At 35.7% G+C, this 16,857-nt stretch overlaps 2 protein-coding genes across 8 annotated transcripts; both read right to left on the reverse strand.

The window, feature by feature from the left end:
* Positions 1-801: 801 nt before the first annotated feature.
* LOC124349877 (thiol S-methyltransferase METTL7B-like) lies at positions 802-2,152 on the reverse strand. Its single transcript, XM_046800797.1, has 3 exons — positions 1,926-2,152; positions 1,438-1,849; positions 802-1,364 (listed from the first exon to the last, which is right to left on the reverse strand). The coding sequence occupies exons 1-3, from the start codon at positions 2,051-2,053 to the stop codon at positions 1,107-1,109; spliced, it is 798 nt and encodes a 265-aa protein (XP_046656753.1). The 5' UTR covers positions 2,054-2,152; the 3' UTR covers positions 802-1,106.
* Positions 2,153-2,906: 754 nt separating this feature from the next.
* On the reverse strand, positions 2,907-6,657 carry LOC124349460. Of its 7 annotated transcripts, none has more exons than XM_046800087.1 (9): positions 6,548-6,657; positions 6,271-6,408; positions 6,133-6,211; positions 5,708-6,013; positions 5,578-5,655; positions 5,021-5,473; positions 4,865-4,966; positions 4,654-4,791; positions 2,907-4,571 (listed from the first exon to the last, which is right to left on the reverse strand). In XM_046800087.1, exons 2-9 carry the CDS (start codon positions 6,271-6,273, stop codon positions 3,118-3,120), a joined length of 2,613 nt encoding a protein of 870 aa, XP_046656043.1. In that variant the 5' UTR covers positions 6,274-6,408; positions 6,548-6,657; the 3' UTR covers positions 2,907-3,117. The 7 variants fall into 7 exon arrangements, with proteins under 7 accessions (XP_046656043.1, XP_046656047.1, XP_046656045.1 ...); XM_046800091.1 differs by having other exon boundaries at positions 4,654-4,788; positions 6,498-6,654; XM_046800089.1 differs by having other exon boundaries at positions 5,578-5,652; positions 6,498-6,653.
* Positions 6,658-16,857: the final 10,200 nt, after the last annotated feature.

Here is a 16,857-nt window from a genome sequence, read left to right on the forward strand (position 1 = left end):
TTAATTCCCTTGCTATGTGGGGTATAACGCAAATACCTTATTTGGCTGTCGCCTATAAGTACGCAAAAGAGAAAACATCATAATAAGGCTGAATTTTACCTGGAAAAAACCAAATTTCCCCGCATTGAGAACGCCAACATTTGGTTCGACATTTGGTTTAGCATGCAGGGAAAACCACCATCTACTAAATTCTTCTGATATCTGCCCTCTTATTCTGCTTGTCTGAAGTGGTATTCTCAGATATTGCTTCGTATTTCTGCACTGCTGCGTTTTTAGCGGGTTAATAGCAGGGCAATAGCCTTCAGTCATACGACGTTATACTCGTCCCATTTTGGGTAAGCTAAAATAACCTACTGCATAACGTTACCTTGTTTTATCGGCGATTTCTCTTTTCGGATAATTTACGACGTATACTGTCAGCCAGTCACAGCCCTCAAGAAAATGCTTTTGAGAAAACACACAGTCATCGGATGAAACTAGAATGAACTGACCTCCTATATATACCTTTTACTTTGTGTATACATACCAAGCATAGATGTAACTTTCTAAAATGCCCCGAAGCGTTCTTACTCTGGCACCACCTATACAAACGAGCCTATACCTGCTAACGTGTATAGTAAACTAAGTTTGACATGCACGCCGTACGGTACCACCACGTACCATCTCGATGGCGCAAACAAGCGACAGCTGGCAACACACTTTTCTGGAGTTATATTGGTCAATTTATAGTCTTATTCAGCATAAACAAAGTAGAACAGGAAATAGACGGAAGTGGTTCACTTCACTTATTAGTTATTACAATTACATCTTAAACTGAGTATATTTTACTTCAGCTGCTTTCACATAACTTTTTTTTTACAACAATATACCGTCCGGTAGTACTATGATAGTTAAATGTTGACTGATAAACAATTCAAAAATAAAAGATTTCGTGAAAATATTGGATTCGAATGGAATATCGATAGACAATTGGACACGACGATAAGAACAATTTATTTATAACGAAGTAATTTCAAATGAAGTAAGAATATAGTTATCATGAAAGTATAACTTTTGTTTTCAAAGCATTTTTAAAAATTTGGAAACTTAAAATTGATTGGTTTTTCCTATTTGGTGGCGATTCCTTTGACGTGGGAACTATGAATAATCAAAATGGCATAAAGTCCTCCCTTCAACGGTGTCCTGAATCGCTGCTGGTCGACTTGCGAGAAGCCTTTGTCATTCTTGATCACTTCGTCACTTGTTCTGTTCAATTTGCAGCCGAAAACCAAATCGTAAAACGTGTAGGAAAACAAATGTTGAACGAAAAGGACCGATTTGTATTCGGCTTCCCGGATGTGCTCCCAATAATAATATTTTCCTCCCTTTTGGAAAAATAATCCATTAAGAGTTCAATTAAAATTCTGATACAATTAATTAAAAAATTATTATCCTCACCGGAACCAAGACGCGCTGAATTTCCTTCAGGGCTCTTTCTATACTGCGGACAGAGCAGAGGACCATGGTGGAGACGACGATGTCGACGCTGTTGTCTTCAACGTCTTTCATATCCTCGGCGAATCCGACGATGAAGCGCTCCATTTTGATGTGCGGATATTGAGACTGTTGGGCGAAGAACTGCTTTTGGAAAAACGGATTGACTTCGGCCACTGTCAATTGGCTATTGGCTGGATAGAATTCGAAATTGTATCCGGGTCCGGGACCGATTTCAAGTATGCGAAGGACGCCCTTCTTCCTCAATTCCGGGTCGGCCGACTGCTGATTCTTCATGGAATCGAAATGTTGCCTTTTCAACTCGCGACACTCCTTGTGGTAGGCCGCCATCGCACTGTAGACGCTGGCGAAAAACCTGTCAACACACACAATTTTGACAATAATTTTGAATCGGTTTAAACTCTGCATTTAAAGAAAGTTGCGCAACTTGCAATGGCTGAATGTAGGTCTCTCCGAATTGGCGCAGTAGGAATAAAAGAGCGAATCCCAATAGCAGCAGAGCAATCCATGGCTGGGATTTGTAATAATTTTGAACTTCTACATAATTTTCGAATAACATTTCCTGATTTTTACAGGTTTTTTTGTTTTCCTCTTTATTCCCGCGGAAGTAGGGAAATACCAACCAGCAGCGTCGTCGACAAAGTTCCAACTGAAAATTCGGAATCTCAGACTCTGAAAAAGAGAAACAAAAAGTCTTCAGAATATTACGAGGCCTCAGGGGGGGATAGTTAAACATTATTCTTCTTTGGGAAATGGGAGGAAAGCCATTTGCTCAAGCCTTGGGCATTGGGGCAACGTTGCTATGCCTAATATACTAAGCTACACATATTTTCTCCTTTACTTATTAGGGTTTCTTATACACGCCCTTCACCTGACGCGTCGTCTCTCTTTAATTTATGACTGTCACGTTTTTGTACTCTGCGTATGATTTTATGTAATACTTATCCGGTTCCTGAATTCTGAAACCTTTACCTCTTATTCAATTAATGATTGATTTCGAATTTGTTTAAGATTCGGGGATTTAAAAAATAATGTCTTGTATTGAAATCTGAGAGATAGAAATAATGACTTCAAATCGAAGATTACAACGAATGACATTACGGAAAATGTTATATAACTAAGTAGGCGTCGGCCATAAATAGCGTCACGCTATTGGAGAATGAACAAAGAAGCAATCACTCGTAGCAGATGAGATGAAACGTAAAATAAGAAGTGCAACAACACAGCTTTAAAAACAACGATATTCTACGCTTCAGTTTTACTCGTCTATTGTTGTATGATATTATTGTTGTAATTTAGTTATAAAGTGATCGGCATTTCTCAGAATTATTCCACAGGTTTCCCATGGTCGTTGGCTAATCCCCTTAGAACATTAACTGCCTGTTTTGTTTCAAAATTCAAAATGATTAATGCTCCTTTAACCGGGTTCGTTTATTTCCTTGATGAAAATTTTACTACAAAAATATTAAGTATGATAATGGTCAAAAATGTTAAAACAGCAATTGTCATATTTCAACCCACCCCAAAATAAGACCAAATATAAATTATTTTGATTTTGAAGATACGAAATACAAAAGTGGACGTGAGGCACAACAATTTTTATAATACTGCCTAACTTCTTCGTTACATCTTCAAACTCTCCAGTCCATCTTCAAAGCCGAGTTCTTTTAGCTGCTGTTCGGCGTCGTAGAGGACGTCGAAGACTTTTTGAGTCAAAAACGAGTTTCCGTGAAGGGCGATCTTGTTCAGCTGCTGGATGCATCGCCAGGTGGATTGGAAATGCTCCAGCATGATCGTTCCGTTTTCGACGAGATCATTTTGCAGCACCTTCACCAGTTCTTGCCCATTTGATCTGATTTTTTTCCACTTCATTTCAGCTTCGTATCTCTGATTGGCGGGGTTCGTGAAGTCCGTCGGCTCCTTTTTCACGTAGACCCATCGGTAGGGCTGATTGGAGTGCATGCTCCAGCTGCATTTCCCAGGGCAAACGGAGCAGCTTTCCAAAACGATCGCCTCGGTGACGTCTGGAGAATACACCTTGTCTTTCTTGACGAACGAGTTGTGGCACGTGACAAAGCACTGATTGCAGTTGATCATGTACTGGCCGGGCGGAAGTTCCACTTTTTGCGTCAATTCGACAGGGAAAGTTTCTTCGACTTCTGCGGTCGGAGGGATCTGCGCTTGGCAGAAAGTGATCATTTTCTTCGTTTTGTTGATTTCTTCCATCTTCACCGAAACGGTTTCAATCAGCGACTGGAGTCCATCCAGCATTGCTTCCATGTGTTTCCTCTCTTCTAAAACTTGTCTGGTGAGCGACAGCGATTTCGTTTCCTTCTTGGCTAGTGCGACAAAGAAACGCTGGATACCATCCTGCCACTTGCAATTATCGCCAAAATAATCCGTCGGCATCCAGCAGTTGTTGTTGTCTTTGACATCGTTGCCGAAGATAGACAGTAAGTAGTGTTGATTGCCGTCGGCCTCGATATGACAGATCATGTCCAGCTCTTGGACGCCTCCCTCATCTTCGAAAAACTCGAGGAACATTTTAGCTATATTCTGGTCCCTGAAAAGTTGAGTGTCATCGGAGTTAGCGTCGTAAGTGGGCATGGTGATGATTGTCAACGAATAGGTGACACGGAATCCGCATGAGTGGTGGATGTCGTAGACCTTGATGCAGTTGCTCTGGCTGGCCGGCTCCTCCTCGACCAGCTGAAAACGATAGCTGTCATTCAGGTCGACGTCAAAGATGAAGTTGATGATCCCGTTGATAAATTTTGCCTGACTCGAACTGTTGGCACCCAACACCAGGACCGTCCGGTGTTCCGCGTGAGCATCGATTTCACCGAAAACCATTCGCTGGAACGTTGACGTTGGCTCGATCGACTTCGTTACTGGAACGTCGTACACATCTATCCCTTTTTGGTTGCCTATCTTGTTGGATCGTTTGATTTGCTTCTCGGCGAAACGAACATCTTTGATCAAATCAGAGAATGTTACTGAGATATCGAAGGTGTCTTCTTCAACTGGTTGACGGCGTGAAAGGGGTCCCCATGGTCTACCATTTTTGAACGAGCCTCCTTAAAATAATAATAATGAAACTACGTAAATATATGTGGAAAACACAATAAATTCTGCATGAAAGTGAACAAAAATAACAACCGTTTCCGGCCTGTGGGTAGTTGAAAACATTGGTATCAGACGGTACTATCAATTCTTGCACAAAAGTTTCCAGAGAGCATTCCATTTCCGGCAATTCTTCGGTCTCATCACTCGCTGGATTGGTGTCCAGAGGCTCTACTATTTAAGACATCAACGAATTAGAATCTTAGTCATTAATATAACGTTTTTCGGGTAAGGTCTGTAGTCATACCAACTAAAGGCACTTCATTTTCAGTATTTAGTAACGGCACTTGACTTTCAACATCAAGTAACGGCGGAGGCCCCAAAGATTCCAAATCAATCCTGTTTAACTCTGGAAAATCGGCATCATTAAGTGAATTCCATTTCTTTTGATAAAAACAATTACCTGATAATTGAACTGCCGACGAGTTACTTTCGGTGACGGAATCAATTAATTCCTGAATAGTTTCGCTGGTTTCACTGACGGATTTGCAAGGGACCGGAGCTCTTCGAGCTGCCCGTGCTTTTCTTCCTGGCCTTTTTGATTTGGCAATCGGCTTACTGCACTTCTCCTTATGTCGTCGATTTGCGAACCAGACACGCACTACTTCAGTTTTCATCCGGAGAGATTCAGCCAGAGAAGTTATCGTCGCGAGTGATGGCTTGTGTTCCATGTAGAAGTGCTTCTCCAGCGCATCCTTGAGCGCTCCTTCGATCAGCGTCCGCTTCCTAGCAGGAGGGCTTGGCCAACTGGCGGAAGCAGTTTTAGCAGATGATGCCATCGAGTCCTGCGCACGGTTTGGTTCTAGCGAATATTCCATTTGAGACTGTTGACCTGAATGACTAGTTGGATTCGTGCCTAAATTTGTATTACATTTCGAAAGAAATAAAGATGCTAGAAATTTTTAAAAAAAGTCACTGTGCAGTAACAGGAGTTGCGAATGAGATATGTAAATACCATACCAACTATAGAAGTCCCATCGTTTATGTTGAATGTTCCGTCAGGGTGAAATGGTTCGATAACAATTCCGACTGACCCTGCTTCAATAAATATAATTAGTAACGATTTTGTATCATCAATCATATGGCTTACCATTACTAGTAGACGAATTTCCAATTTCTTGTCGTGACTGTTTTGCATGCTTGTTTTCTAAGGTCATAACCGATGATGATTGTGATTCGGATGACGAGTCCGTGGTAGGACTTTCAGGACGCGATCTCTTTTGGCGCAGGCGGTAACCTGTTAATTGAGCAGTAGATGAGTTGTCCTGACTGACAGAATCAAAAAGCTTCTTAATAGAATCAGTGGATCCATAGATTATTTCAGCACATTCCGGAATTTGTTTGGCTAACCGTGTCGTACTTCGTAAAGATACTTCATTACTACTCAGATCATCATCTAATAGTTTAGGTTTTGCAACAAAAATTGAATAAAAACATTGTTTGATTATATAACTACCAAAAGTTAAGCAGGTTACAGTGACATGCAATTAAAAAGTTGTAATGGTTTAAAATTACCACTTGAAGAGTTGTGAATATTTTTATGCCTCTGACGAGAAGTGGAGTGAAACAGAATGGGAGAATACTGGTCTTTTTCCTGTGTAGTAAAAATATAGTAAGAAGAAAATATGCAATAAAAACCTGAAAAAAGCCTACCATTTCTTGGGAAATGTCTGCCCGATAACATAAAAATCCAACTGGATATCAATTCTGTGCAGTGGGAAGGCAATTCAGAAAAATTTCTAATTGTCTTCAACATTGAACATGTAACAAAACCAAATATTCACGTGGCGTCTGCATAAATATAACAAATGTAATATAACATAGGAATTAGGACACGTAATGATCGAATTACAGGTGTAAAAATAATCGTTTCTTCTTACTTTTCAATTTAAAGAATTATTATTGATTATTTAAAGAAAAAAAAATTTACTTAATAGCTGCACAGTTATTTGCTGGACTGCAAAATATAAGCTTTTTTGAGCAAACTTAGCATAGTAACTGAACAAACTTGTTGATGTGGACAAGAAAACAAACAAATAAAATGCAACTGATGTCATGTATCACCCTCTGCCGACAAAATATGGCAATAGAAAAAACCAATGACGCGTCCCCTGCAATGGCAACCTCGCGGCGGCCATATTTGGGATCGCGTCGTTTTTCTATTCTGTGGATTCTTACGGGTTTTTGAGGGTCCCTTAGATTTTAGTCTGTCGTTTTATTCTTGTTTATAATGGTAAAACTATGTTGCGTTAGTGAAATAGGGAATTGAACAGGAAATTTTTTCATGTATTTATTTTATTTTTCTGAATTCAATTTATTTATTATCAATTATTTAGAAGTGTTGTTTACATTTTTCGGGGAATAATTGCGAGCCCGAAGGGCGAAGCTAATAATCACGCAGAAAAAAACCATGTCACTTTGTCGATTACCGGACGTTCGGCACCGACTAGGTTAGTCACATTCGGCACTACCTAGTACCTACTACCATTTCGGCACTTTTTTTTTACAAATTCGGCACTAGTCAGCAGTATGAAATGAAAAATGCGTTTTATTTTGAGAAAAAAAGAAAAATTATACCAGGGGAACGCATGGGGAAAGTTGCAGCGGCAAACAAAATATCCCCCTTGCGGGTGTGTTGTAGATTATTTAGGAAAATAGAAAAACAGGAGTATCTTTTTATAAATAGAATAACTTTTCCGCTGTGTTCTTCTCAAGTTTTAAAGTTAAAGTTAAATGACTTTAAAACGAGCCTATAGACCACGAAAGGATGCTGAGTTGCCAGGTCTGGAAAAGGTCGAAAATATCGATTAGGGACAATATGCCTGAAATTAACACAGCCCTCTTATGGTGCTTCATTTTCGATTAAATAATATACTAAGTAAAAGAACAGGTTATTTTAGTGTTTAATGTTTTCAAAGGATTTGTCATCATTCTGGCAAGTTACTTATTGTTTTCTGACTTCACTGGACATTGTAGTTTATTTATTATTAATTTTTAAGTAAAAGGCATTTTTTTCCAAGGACAATATCCTGCCCCGAGGAAAGAGAACCCCGAGCCACCCCTTTGTCCTCTCTTAGTTTCTTCCTTCGTCTCTTCTTTCCATTCTTCCCTCGGGGCAGGAAATGGCGATATTTTTTTGTAAACACGGTAGGGACGTTTACAAAAAAAAGTAAATTGAAAACAGTTTTTATTTTTTATCCCGTTCTAGTCCCTTTCCGCTCCCATCCCTTTGGTTTTTTCGTTGGCGCGAGAGAAAACAAAGGGATGGGAGCGGAAAAAAGGGGAATTTTACTTTTTCGTTTTTTAACTTCAAATGAAACTGAGATGATATCAATGAAAAAATTGAAAATCAGACTTGAAATAAAGCTAACGCAGGTGTATTTTTTTTAAAAAAAGTCGCGTTTCCCTAGCCCTAGCCGTTCAACTGCAAAAAAAGGCCAAAGTGGCCTAATTTGCATAAGGTCCTCTCGGCTTTCCAAAGACTTTTTCAACCGGCCAAAAGACTTCAAGAAATAAAAACAAAAATCGGAAAAAAATCAGAGGTGTTCTCACTACCTATTGCTATGTACATACTAAATTTGAAAGCATTGGGTTAAAAACTGTAGTACTTAAAGGACTGCAAAAACATCGTTTTTGCATAAGGTCCTCTCGGGCTTCCAAAGACTTTCGGTAGGTACTGTATGAATTTGCTATGTTGATGGTTTCACTAATTCAAAAGATATCTTTCTTACAGGATGTGTTAATCGATGTCCAATACACCATTTTAAGTTCATTGAAGCAATGTAGGAATAGAAATAGAAACTAGAGAAGATAAAAATCAATTCAGTAGCTGGGTCACACCATTTTTGCTGAATATGGATTTGCTATTTTTATTGAATTCCAAAGGAATTCATGTAGGAATAGAAAAAGAAACCAGGGAAGATAGAAATAAGTTCAGTAGCTTGGTCACACCATTTTTTCTGAATATGAATATTTTATTTTTATGGTTCTTCTAATTCAAAAGATTTCTTTCTTACACGATGTGTTAATCGATGTCCAATACACCATTTTAAGTTCATTGAAGCAATGAATTCCAAAGGAATTCATGTAGGAATAGAAATAGAAACTAGGGAAAATAGAAATCAGTTCAGTAACTGGGTCACACCATTTTTGCTGATTATGAATTTGCTATGTTGATAGTTTCACTTCATTCATGTAGGAATAGAAATAAAAACTAGAGAAGATAGAAATAAGTTCAGTAGCTAGGTCACACCATTTTTGCTGAATATGAATTTGCTATTTTGATTGAATTCCAAAAGAATTCATGTAGGAATTGAAATAGAAACTAGGGAAAATAGATCTCAGTTCAGAAGCTGGGTCAAACCATTTTTAATGATTATTAATTTGCTATGTTGATGGTTTAACTAATCCAAAAGATTTCTTTCTTACAGGATGTGTTAATCGATGTCCACTACACAATTTTAAGTTAATTGAAGCAATGAATTCCAAAGAAATTCATGTAGGAATAGAAATAAAAACTAGGGAAGATAGAAATAAGTTCAGTAGCTAGGTCACGCCGTTTTTGCTGAATATGAATTTGCTATTTTGATGGTTTCACTAATCCAAAAGATTTCTTCCTTACAGGATGTGTTAATCGATGTCCAATACACCATTTTAAGTTCATTGAAGCAATGAATACCAAAGGAATTAATGTAGGAATAGAAAAAGAAACTAGAGAAGATAGAAATCAATTCAGTAGTTGGGTAACATTATTTTTGCTGAATATGAATTTATACATGAATAAATAGTTATTTCAAATTCATTGAAGTGGTGTTTTCACTTCCTGGAAGATTTTCTATCAACTCTTATTTCTATTTCTTTTCCTTCATGTATGTTTTAATAGATTCATTGATTTTAAAGTCTTTAAATAGTGTATTGGACATCGAATTAACATATCGTGTAACAAGAAATTTGTTTAAACTTGTAAAATAATTTATATCGTCATTTCAAATTCATTGAAGTTGTGTTTTCACTTCCTGGAAGATTTTCTATCAACTCTTATTTCTATTTCTTTTCCTTCATGAGTGTCTTAATAGATTCATTGATTTTAAAGACTTGAAATAGTGTATTGGACATCGATTAACATATCCTGTAACAGGGAAACCCTTGAAATTGGTAAAACAATCAGAATCGTCATTTCAAATTCATTGAAGTTGTGTTTTCACTTCCTGGGAGATTTTCTATCAACTCTTATTTCTATTTCTTTTCCTTCATGTATGTCTTAATAGATTAATTGATTTTTAAGACTTGAAATAGTGTATTGGACATCGAATTCACATATAGTGTAACAAGAAATTTGTTTAAACTTGTAAAACAATTTATATCGTCATTTCAAATTCATTGAAGTTGTGTTTTCACTTCCTGGAAGATTTTCTATCAACTCTTATTTCTACTTCTTTTCCTTCATGTATGTCTTAATAGATTCATAAACTTTAAAGGCTTTAAATAGTGTATTAAACATCGAATTAACTTATCGTGTAACAAGAAATTTGTTTCAACTTGTAAAACAATCAGAATCGTCATTTCAAATTCATTGAAGTAGTGATTTTCAGTTCCTGGGAGATTTTCTATCAACCCTTATTTCTATTTCTTTTCTCTTCATGCATATCTTTATAGATTCATTGATTTTAAAGACTTTATATAGTGTATTAGACAGGAAAGAAATTCAACATGAAAAATGCCATTATATGTGATAGGAAAGGTCTCCACCACGATTTGGAAATATTTCCGGCTAGATGTTTGGGACGTTTTTTTAGTATTTCTTCAATACCCATGCAACTTGTCACATGTACTGAGTTTCTTCTTATATTTATTGTAAAATAGAGTATTCAACACTGATTCAATACGAAAAATACTAATACATGTGATAGGAAAGGTCTCCACCACTATTTGGAAATATTTCAGGCTAGATTTTTGGGACGTTTTTTTAGTATTTCTTCAACACCAATGCAACCTGTCACATTTAATGAATTTTCTTCTTATATTTATTGTAAAATAGAGTATTCTACACTGATTCAACATGACTAATCATTCATTTCAACTATTTCTTCATCATTTGTATTATGAATTCCTTGTTTCAATTTACTTTAAATGGTGTATTGGACATCTTTAAATATATCCTGTAAGAAAGAAATGTTTTGTATTCGTGAAACAATCAATATAACAACTTCAAACTCATTGAAGTAGTGTTTCACAGTTCCTGAAAGAGTCTTCATGAACCCTTTTTTCTAAAACTATTTCTTCATCATTTGTATTATGAATTCATTTTCGTGTTACGATTTCAAGATTTTCATAGTTTGCCATAATACGTAGAGGGGCCAATATTCCATTACCCCATAGGATTTCAAAAGTTATTCATAATTGGAAATCTTCTTTCATCATTTTTTGTTGACATTTTCGTGTTACGATTTAAAGTTTTTCATAGGGTTCCATGGTCGAAATCCGCGTTACCCAAATAACAACCCTACTAACACGGCCCATCCTCTTTATGTAAGATGTAGATAAATATGGGATGAATAGATCCAGGTCGCAATTGGGGGGCGGTAGTATAGCGTAGGTATAAATTTATTCGGATCTAGGATGGGATAAAATAAAGAATATTCATCGTAGATCCACCAGCGTATATTCATTAACATACTGATTGTACGTCAAAGTAATATACCCGGGGGTATGATTTTGTTGTGATACCATTTGGTACCTACACAGAATGTGCATCACAGTATAACCATATTAGGTACACAGTGGACGAAAAAGCTAAAAAATATCTCAATTTCCATTACTCCCAAACATTTGTTCCTATAATGTAAGAATAGTTGGTCAAGTTGTTAAAGAGGTGAGCTACGGAACTGAAGGTCAGTAGTTCAAATCTCGGTGGAGACTTTTATCTTTTATTTTCTGACAGAAATCATATCCAAAGATGGATGTTATTTAATGATACTGTGTATACACAAACCGGTATATTCAAGGGACATACAAATGGTACGTGCGGGGAAGGGGTAATAAGGATAAACATGAAGCATTCCATGGATATGCTGTTTGTATCTCCCTTATCCTTGGGAGTACGCTTCAGTCATATCCATGGTACATCGCTGTGTTAGTAGGGAAAAATTGAACTTTAAAACCTTCAAGGGAGTGTTCATAATACGTAGAGGGGCCAATTTTTCATAACCCTATAGGATTTCAAAAGTTATTCATGTTTGAAAATCTACTTTCATCATTTTTTGTTGAAATTTTCGTGTTACGATTTCAAGATTTTCATAGTTTGCCACGGTTGAAATCCGCATTACCCAAACGAAAATTCAACTTTAAAGTTTTCAGGGGAGTGTCCATAATACGTAAAGGGGCCAATATTCCATTACTCCACAGGATTTCAAAAGTTATTCATAATTGAAAATCTTCTTTCATCATTTTTTGTTGACATTTTCGTGTTACGATTCAAAGATTTTCATAGTGTTCCATGGTCGAAATACGCGTTACCCAAACGAAAATTCAACTTTAAAACCTTCAAGGGAGTGTCCATAATATGTAGAGGGGCCAATTTTTCATAACCCTATAGGATTTCAAAAGTTATTCATGTTTGAAAATCTACTTTCATCATTTTTTGTTGAAATTTTCGTGTTACGATTTCAAGATTTTCATAGTTTGCCACGGTCGAAATCCGCATTACCCCAACAAAAATTCAACTTTAAAACATGCAGGGGAGTGTCCATAACACGTAGAGGGGCCAATATTCCATTACCCCATAGGATTTCAAAAGTTATTCATAATTGAAAATCTACTTTCATCATTTTTTGTTGACATTTTCGTGTTGCGATTTCAAGATTTTCATAGTGTGCAATGGTCGAAATCCGCGTTACCCAAACGAAAATTCAACTTTAAAACTTTCAGGGGGATGTCCATAATACGTAGAGGGGCCAATATTCCATTACCCCCTAGGATTTCAAAAGTTATTCATAATTGAAAAATCTTCTTTCATCATTTTTTGTTGACATTTTCGTGTTACGATTTAAAGTTTTTCATAGGGTTCCATGGTCGAAATACGCGTTACCCCCAAAAAAATTCAACTTTAAAACCTTCAAGGGAGTGTCCATAATACGTAGAGGAGCCAATTTTTCATAACCCTATAGGATTTCAAAAGTTATTCATGTTTGAAAATCTACTTTCATCATTTTTTGTTGACATTTTCGTGTTACGATTTCAAGATTTTCATAGTTTGCCGCGGTCAAAATCCTCATTACCCAAACAAAAATTCAACTTTAAAACTTGCAGGGGAGTGCCCATAATACGTAGAGGGGCCAATATTCCATTACCTCACGGGATTTCAAAAATTATTCATAATTGAAAATCTACTTTCATTATTTATTGTTGACATTTTCGTGATACGATTTCAATACTTTTGCAGTGTGCCACGGTCGAAATCCGCGTTACTCAAACGAAAGTTCATCTCTTTCAATTTATTCCAGCCGAGGAGGTGAGGTAACATATCAGATTCTACCCCAAACCATATTCTGTTGGTTGGTTGGCAAGTTGGTAGCTGGCAGCAACAGCCCGTAGCTTGCAGTGCCTCTGGTGGCGACAGCGCCAGTTATTATTTTGTCGTAAAAATGTTGAAGTGGAAAACTTTGAGGTATAGGTAAGGGTTCTCTGAGTTGGTTTTATTGTAAATCATTCTTTATATTCGTATAGAGTGAAGAATTGTGCATCTCTTAGCACAAAGAAAAAGATTTTAGCTTTATTTTTAGTATTTTTTGTAAATTTTTGAAAACGCCGTATTTAACACGGCGCATATGGGGGGAAACGGGTATACCTCATTAACTGAACGATACCGTAGCACCGTAGGGGTTAATCCTACGACGACTTCTTGTGTATAAAAAATGTAGATCATCATTAGATCTACTCAGGGAAAAAAGTAAAAAAATCTAGCCCAAGCGGTTCAAGAGTTATTGCATTTTTCTAAGACACGTAGTGCCATAAGAATGCACTGAAAAAAGGGGGGTGTACCTAATAGTTTTGTGGGTACTGTATGTGATAGAAAGGACCTCCACCACGATTTGGAAATATTTCAAGCTAGATGTTTGGGACGTATTTATTGTTTTTATTTAAAACCAAAGCAACCTATCACATATAATGAGTTTTCTGGTGAAATTATTGGAAAATAGGGTATTCTACACTGAGTCCACCTGAAAAATATCATTATATGTGATAGAAAAGGCCTCCACCACGATTTGGAAATATTTCGAGCTAGATGATTGGGACATTTTTTTTGTTTTTCTTCAAACCCAATAGAGACTATCACATATAATGAGTTTTCTGGTAAAAATATTGTAAAATAGAGTATGCTACACTGATTCAACACGTAAAATACCACTATATGTGATAGGAAAGGTCTCCACCACGATTTTGAAATATTTCGAGCTAGATGTTTCGGACGTATTTTTTGTTTTTCTTCAAAACCAAAGCAACTTATCACACATAATGAGTTTTCTGGTATAATTATTGTAAATTGCAATTTTCTACACTGATTCAAGACAAAAAATATCATTATATGTGAAAGGAAAGGTCTCCACCACGATTTGGAAATATTTCAGGCTAGATGTTTTGGACATATTTTTCGTTTTTCTTCAAAACCAAACAAACCTATCACATATAATGAGTTTTCTAGCATAATGATTGTAAAATACAGTTTCTAAACTAATTCAACATGAAAAATACCATTAAATATGATAGGAAAGGTCTCCACAACGATTTTGAAATATTTCGAGCTAGATGTTTGGGACGGTTTTTCGGTTTTTCTTTAAAACCAAAGCAACCTATCACATATAATGAGTTTTCAGGTATAGAGATTGCAAAATAGAATATTCTACACTGATTCAAGAAGAAAAATATCATTATATGTGATAGGAAAGGTCTCCATCACGATTTTGAAATATTTCGAGCTAGATGTTTGGGACGTTTTTTGTTTTCTTCAAAACCAAAGCAACATATCACATATAATGAGTTTTCTTGTATGATTATTGTATAATAGAGTATTCTACACTGATTCAATACAAAAAGTACCATTATATGTGATAGAAAGTACCTCCACCACGATTTGGAAATATTTCAAGCTAGATGTTTGGGAAGTATTTTTAAATTTTTTTCAAAACCAAAGCAACTTATCACATATAATAAGTTTTCTGGTTAAATTATTGTAAAATAGAGTTTTCTACACTGATTCAAGACAAACATTATCATTTTATGTGATAAGACAGGTCTCCACCACGATTTGGAAATATTTCAAGCTATATGTTTGGGACGTATTTTTTGTTTTTCTTCAAAACCAAAGCAACCTATCACATATAATTTATTTCTAGTGTAGTTATTGTATAATACAGTATTCTTCACTAATTTAACACGAAAAATACCATTATATGTGTTAGGAAAGTTCTCCACAACGATTTGGAAATATTTCTTGCTAGATGTTCGGGACGTTTTTTTGGTTTTTCTTCAAAACCAAAGCAACCTATCACATATAATGAGTTTTCTGGTGAAGTTATTGGAAAATAGAGTATTCTATTTTTGGTTTTACGTCAACGCTAATGCCTCCTATGACTTATAAAGAGTTATCTTGTGGTTTTATTGCAGAATTAAGTATTATACACCGATAAAGAGTGATTATTACTTTTATAAAAGATAGGAAAGGTATCCAGAACGATTAAAAAAAAATTAAGGGAAACTTTTGAGCAGTATTTTTGCTTTTACATCAATGCCAATGCAATCTTTGACTTATAAAGAGATATCCTATAGTTTTATTGTAGAATAGAGTATTAAACACCGACTCAGAATGATAATTACCTTTATAAGTGATAGGAAAGGTATGCAGAACGATTTTTAAAAATTTTATGGCAAATTTTTAAGCAGTATTTTTGGTTTTTCTTCAACGGTTTTTTAACGTTAGACTTATAAAGATTAATTTTTTGGTTTTATTGTAGAATAAAGTATTATATACTAATTTTTAATGATAATTACCTTTATAAAAGATAGGAAAGGTATCCAGAAGGATTTGAAAAATATTTATGGTAATTTTTTGACTAGTATTTCTGGTTTTACTTCAACGCCAATGCAACCTATGACTTATAAAGAGTTATCTTGTGGTTTTGTTGTAGAATAGAGCATTATTAACCAATTTAGAATTATAATTACATTTATAAAATATAGGAAATGTATCAGGAACGATTTGAAAAATTTTTAGGGTAAATTTTTTACCATTATTTTGTGTTTTACTTCAACGCCAATGCAACCTATGACTTATAAAGAGTTGGATTTTTTAGAATTTTTTAAGTAACATACACTTTAGCATGGAAACATATGGCGAGTGCGCCGATGTTTCCAAACTTTATATCTAGCACGTAGGGGATAAACTTCAATTCACTAAAATCTGCAAAAAATCATGGTGAAAGGAAATTCTTCCCTCACCAAGATGATTTTTTTAAATTTGCTTTGCAGTAACTCAAACGTGAGTTATCGCGTAAAAAAGGGAGACACTTTGGCCCGTAAGCCACCGTGTTAGAAGCGCGGAAACACTTGCCGTGTTTCCAAACTTTGTGTAGGTACTGTATAAAGAGTTTTTTGTGGTTTTATTTTAGATTTGAGTATAACATACCGATTCAGGATGATAATTACCTTTATAAGTGATAGGAAAGGTATCCAGCACGATTTGAAAAATTTCTAGGGAAAACTTTTGTGCAATATTTTTGGTTTACTTCAACACCAATGAAACATATGACTTATAATTAATAGAAGAAAGTCCCTGAACCTTCCAGACTTAGTTTTTAGTTAAGTGTTAAGTTCTAAGCCTGTAGTGTTACTTTAAAGTCTTGAAATAACAAAAATGGTGGCAAAAAAACCTCAAATGCCTATAACTTTCTAAATTTAATTTGGTGTTTGAATATTTGGGACTTAGGTAATATAAGACAGCTCCCTAAACCTTTCGAGACTCAGTTCTTAGTTTGGTGTTGAAGTCTAAGCCTGTAATGTGACTTGAAAATCTTGAAATCATAAAACTGATGGCTAAAAAAACTTCAAATGCTCTTTAATTTTTAAATTTAATTTTGTGTCTAAATATTTGGGACTTAGGTAATAGAGAACAGTCCCCTGAACCTTTTGAGTTTTAGTTTTCAGTTTTGTGTTGAGTTCTAAGCCTGAAGTAGGACTTGAAAGTCT

This window comes from Daphnia pulicaria, chromosome 7, assembly GCF_021234035.1.
Source record: "Daphnia pulicaria isolate SC F1-1A chromosome 7, SC_F0-13Bv2, whole genome shotgun sequence".
In the NCBI taxonomy this organism is placed as follows: Eukaryota; Metazoa; Arthropoda; class Branchiopoda; order Diplostraca; family Daphniidae; genus Daphnia; species Daphnia pulicaria.

What these genes read in the sequence shown, in the direction of transcription:
- LOC124349460 (XM_046800087.1), bottom strand. An exon ending in GTCGGCAGTTCAATTATCAG is followed by an intron (nt 4,967 to 5,020) that starts GTAATTGTTTTT and finishes CCGATTTTCCAG; the next exon opens with AGTTAAACAGGATTGATTTG. An exon ending in AAATGAAGTGCCTTTAGTTG is followed by an intron (nt 4,792 to 4,864) that starts GTATGACTACAG and finishes TGTCTTAAATAG; the next exon opens with TAGAGCCTCTGGACACCAAT.
- LOC124349877 (XM_046800797.1), bottom strand. Translation starts at nt 2,053, where the DNA reads ATGTTATTCGAAAATTATGTAGAAGTTCAAAATTATTACAAATCCCAG. An exon ending in GAGACCTACATTCAGCCATT is followed by an intron (nt 1,850 to 1,925) that starts GCAAGTTGCGCA and finishes GTGTGTTGACAG; the next exon opens with GTTTTTCGCCAGCGTCTACA. An exon ending in TTCAGCGCGTCTTGGTTCCG is followed by an intron (nt 1,365 to 1,437) that starts GTGAGGATAATA and finishes TTTTTCCAAAAG; the next exon opens with GGAGGAAAATATTATTATTG.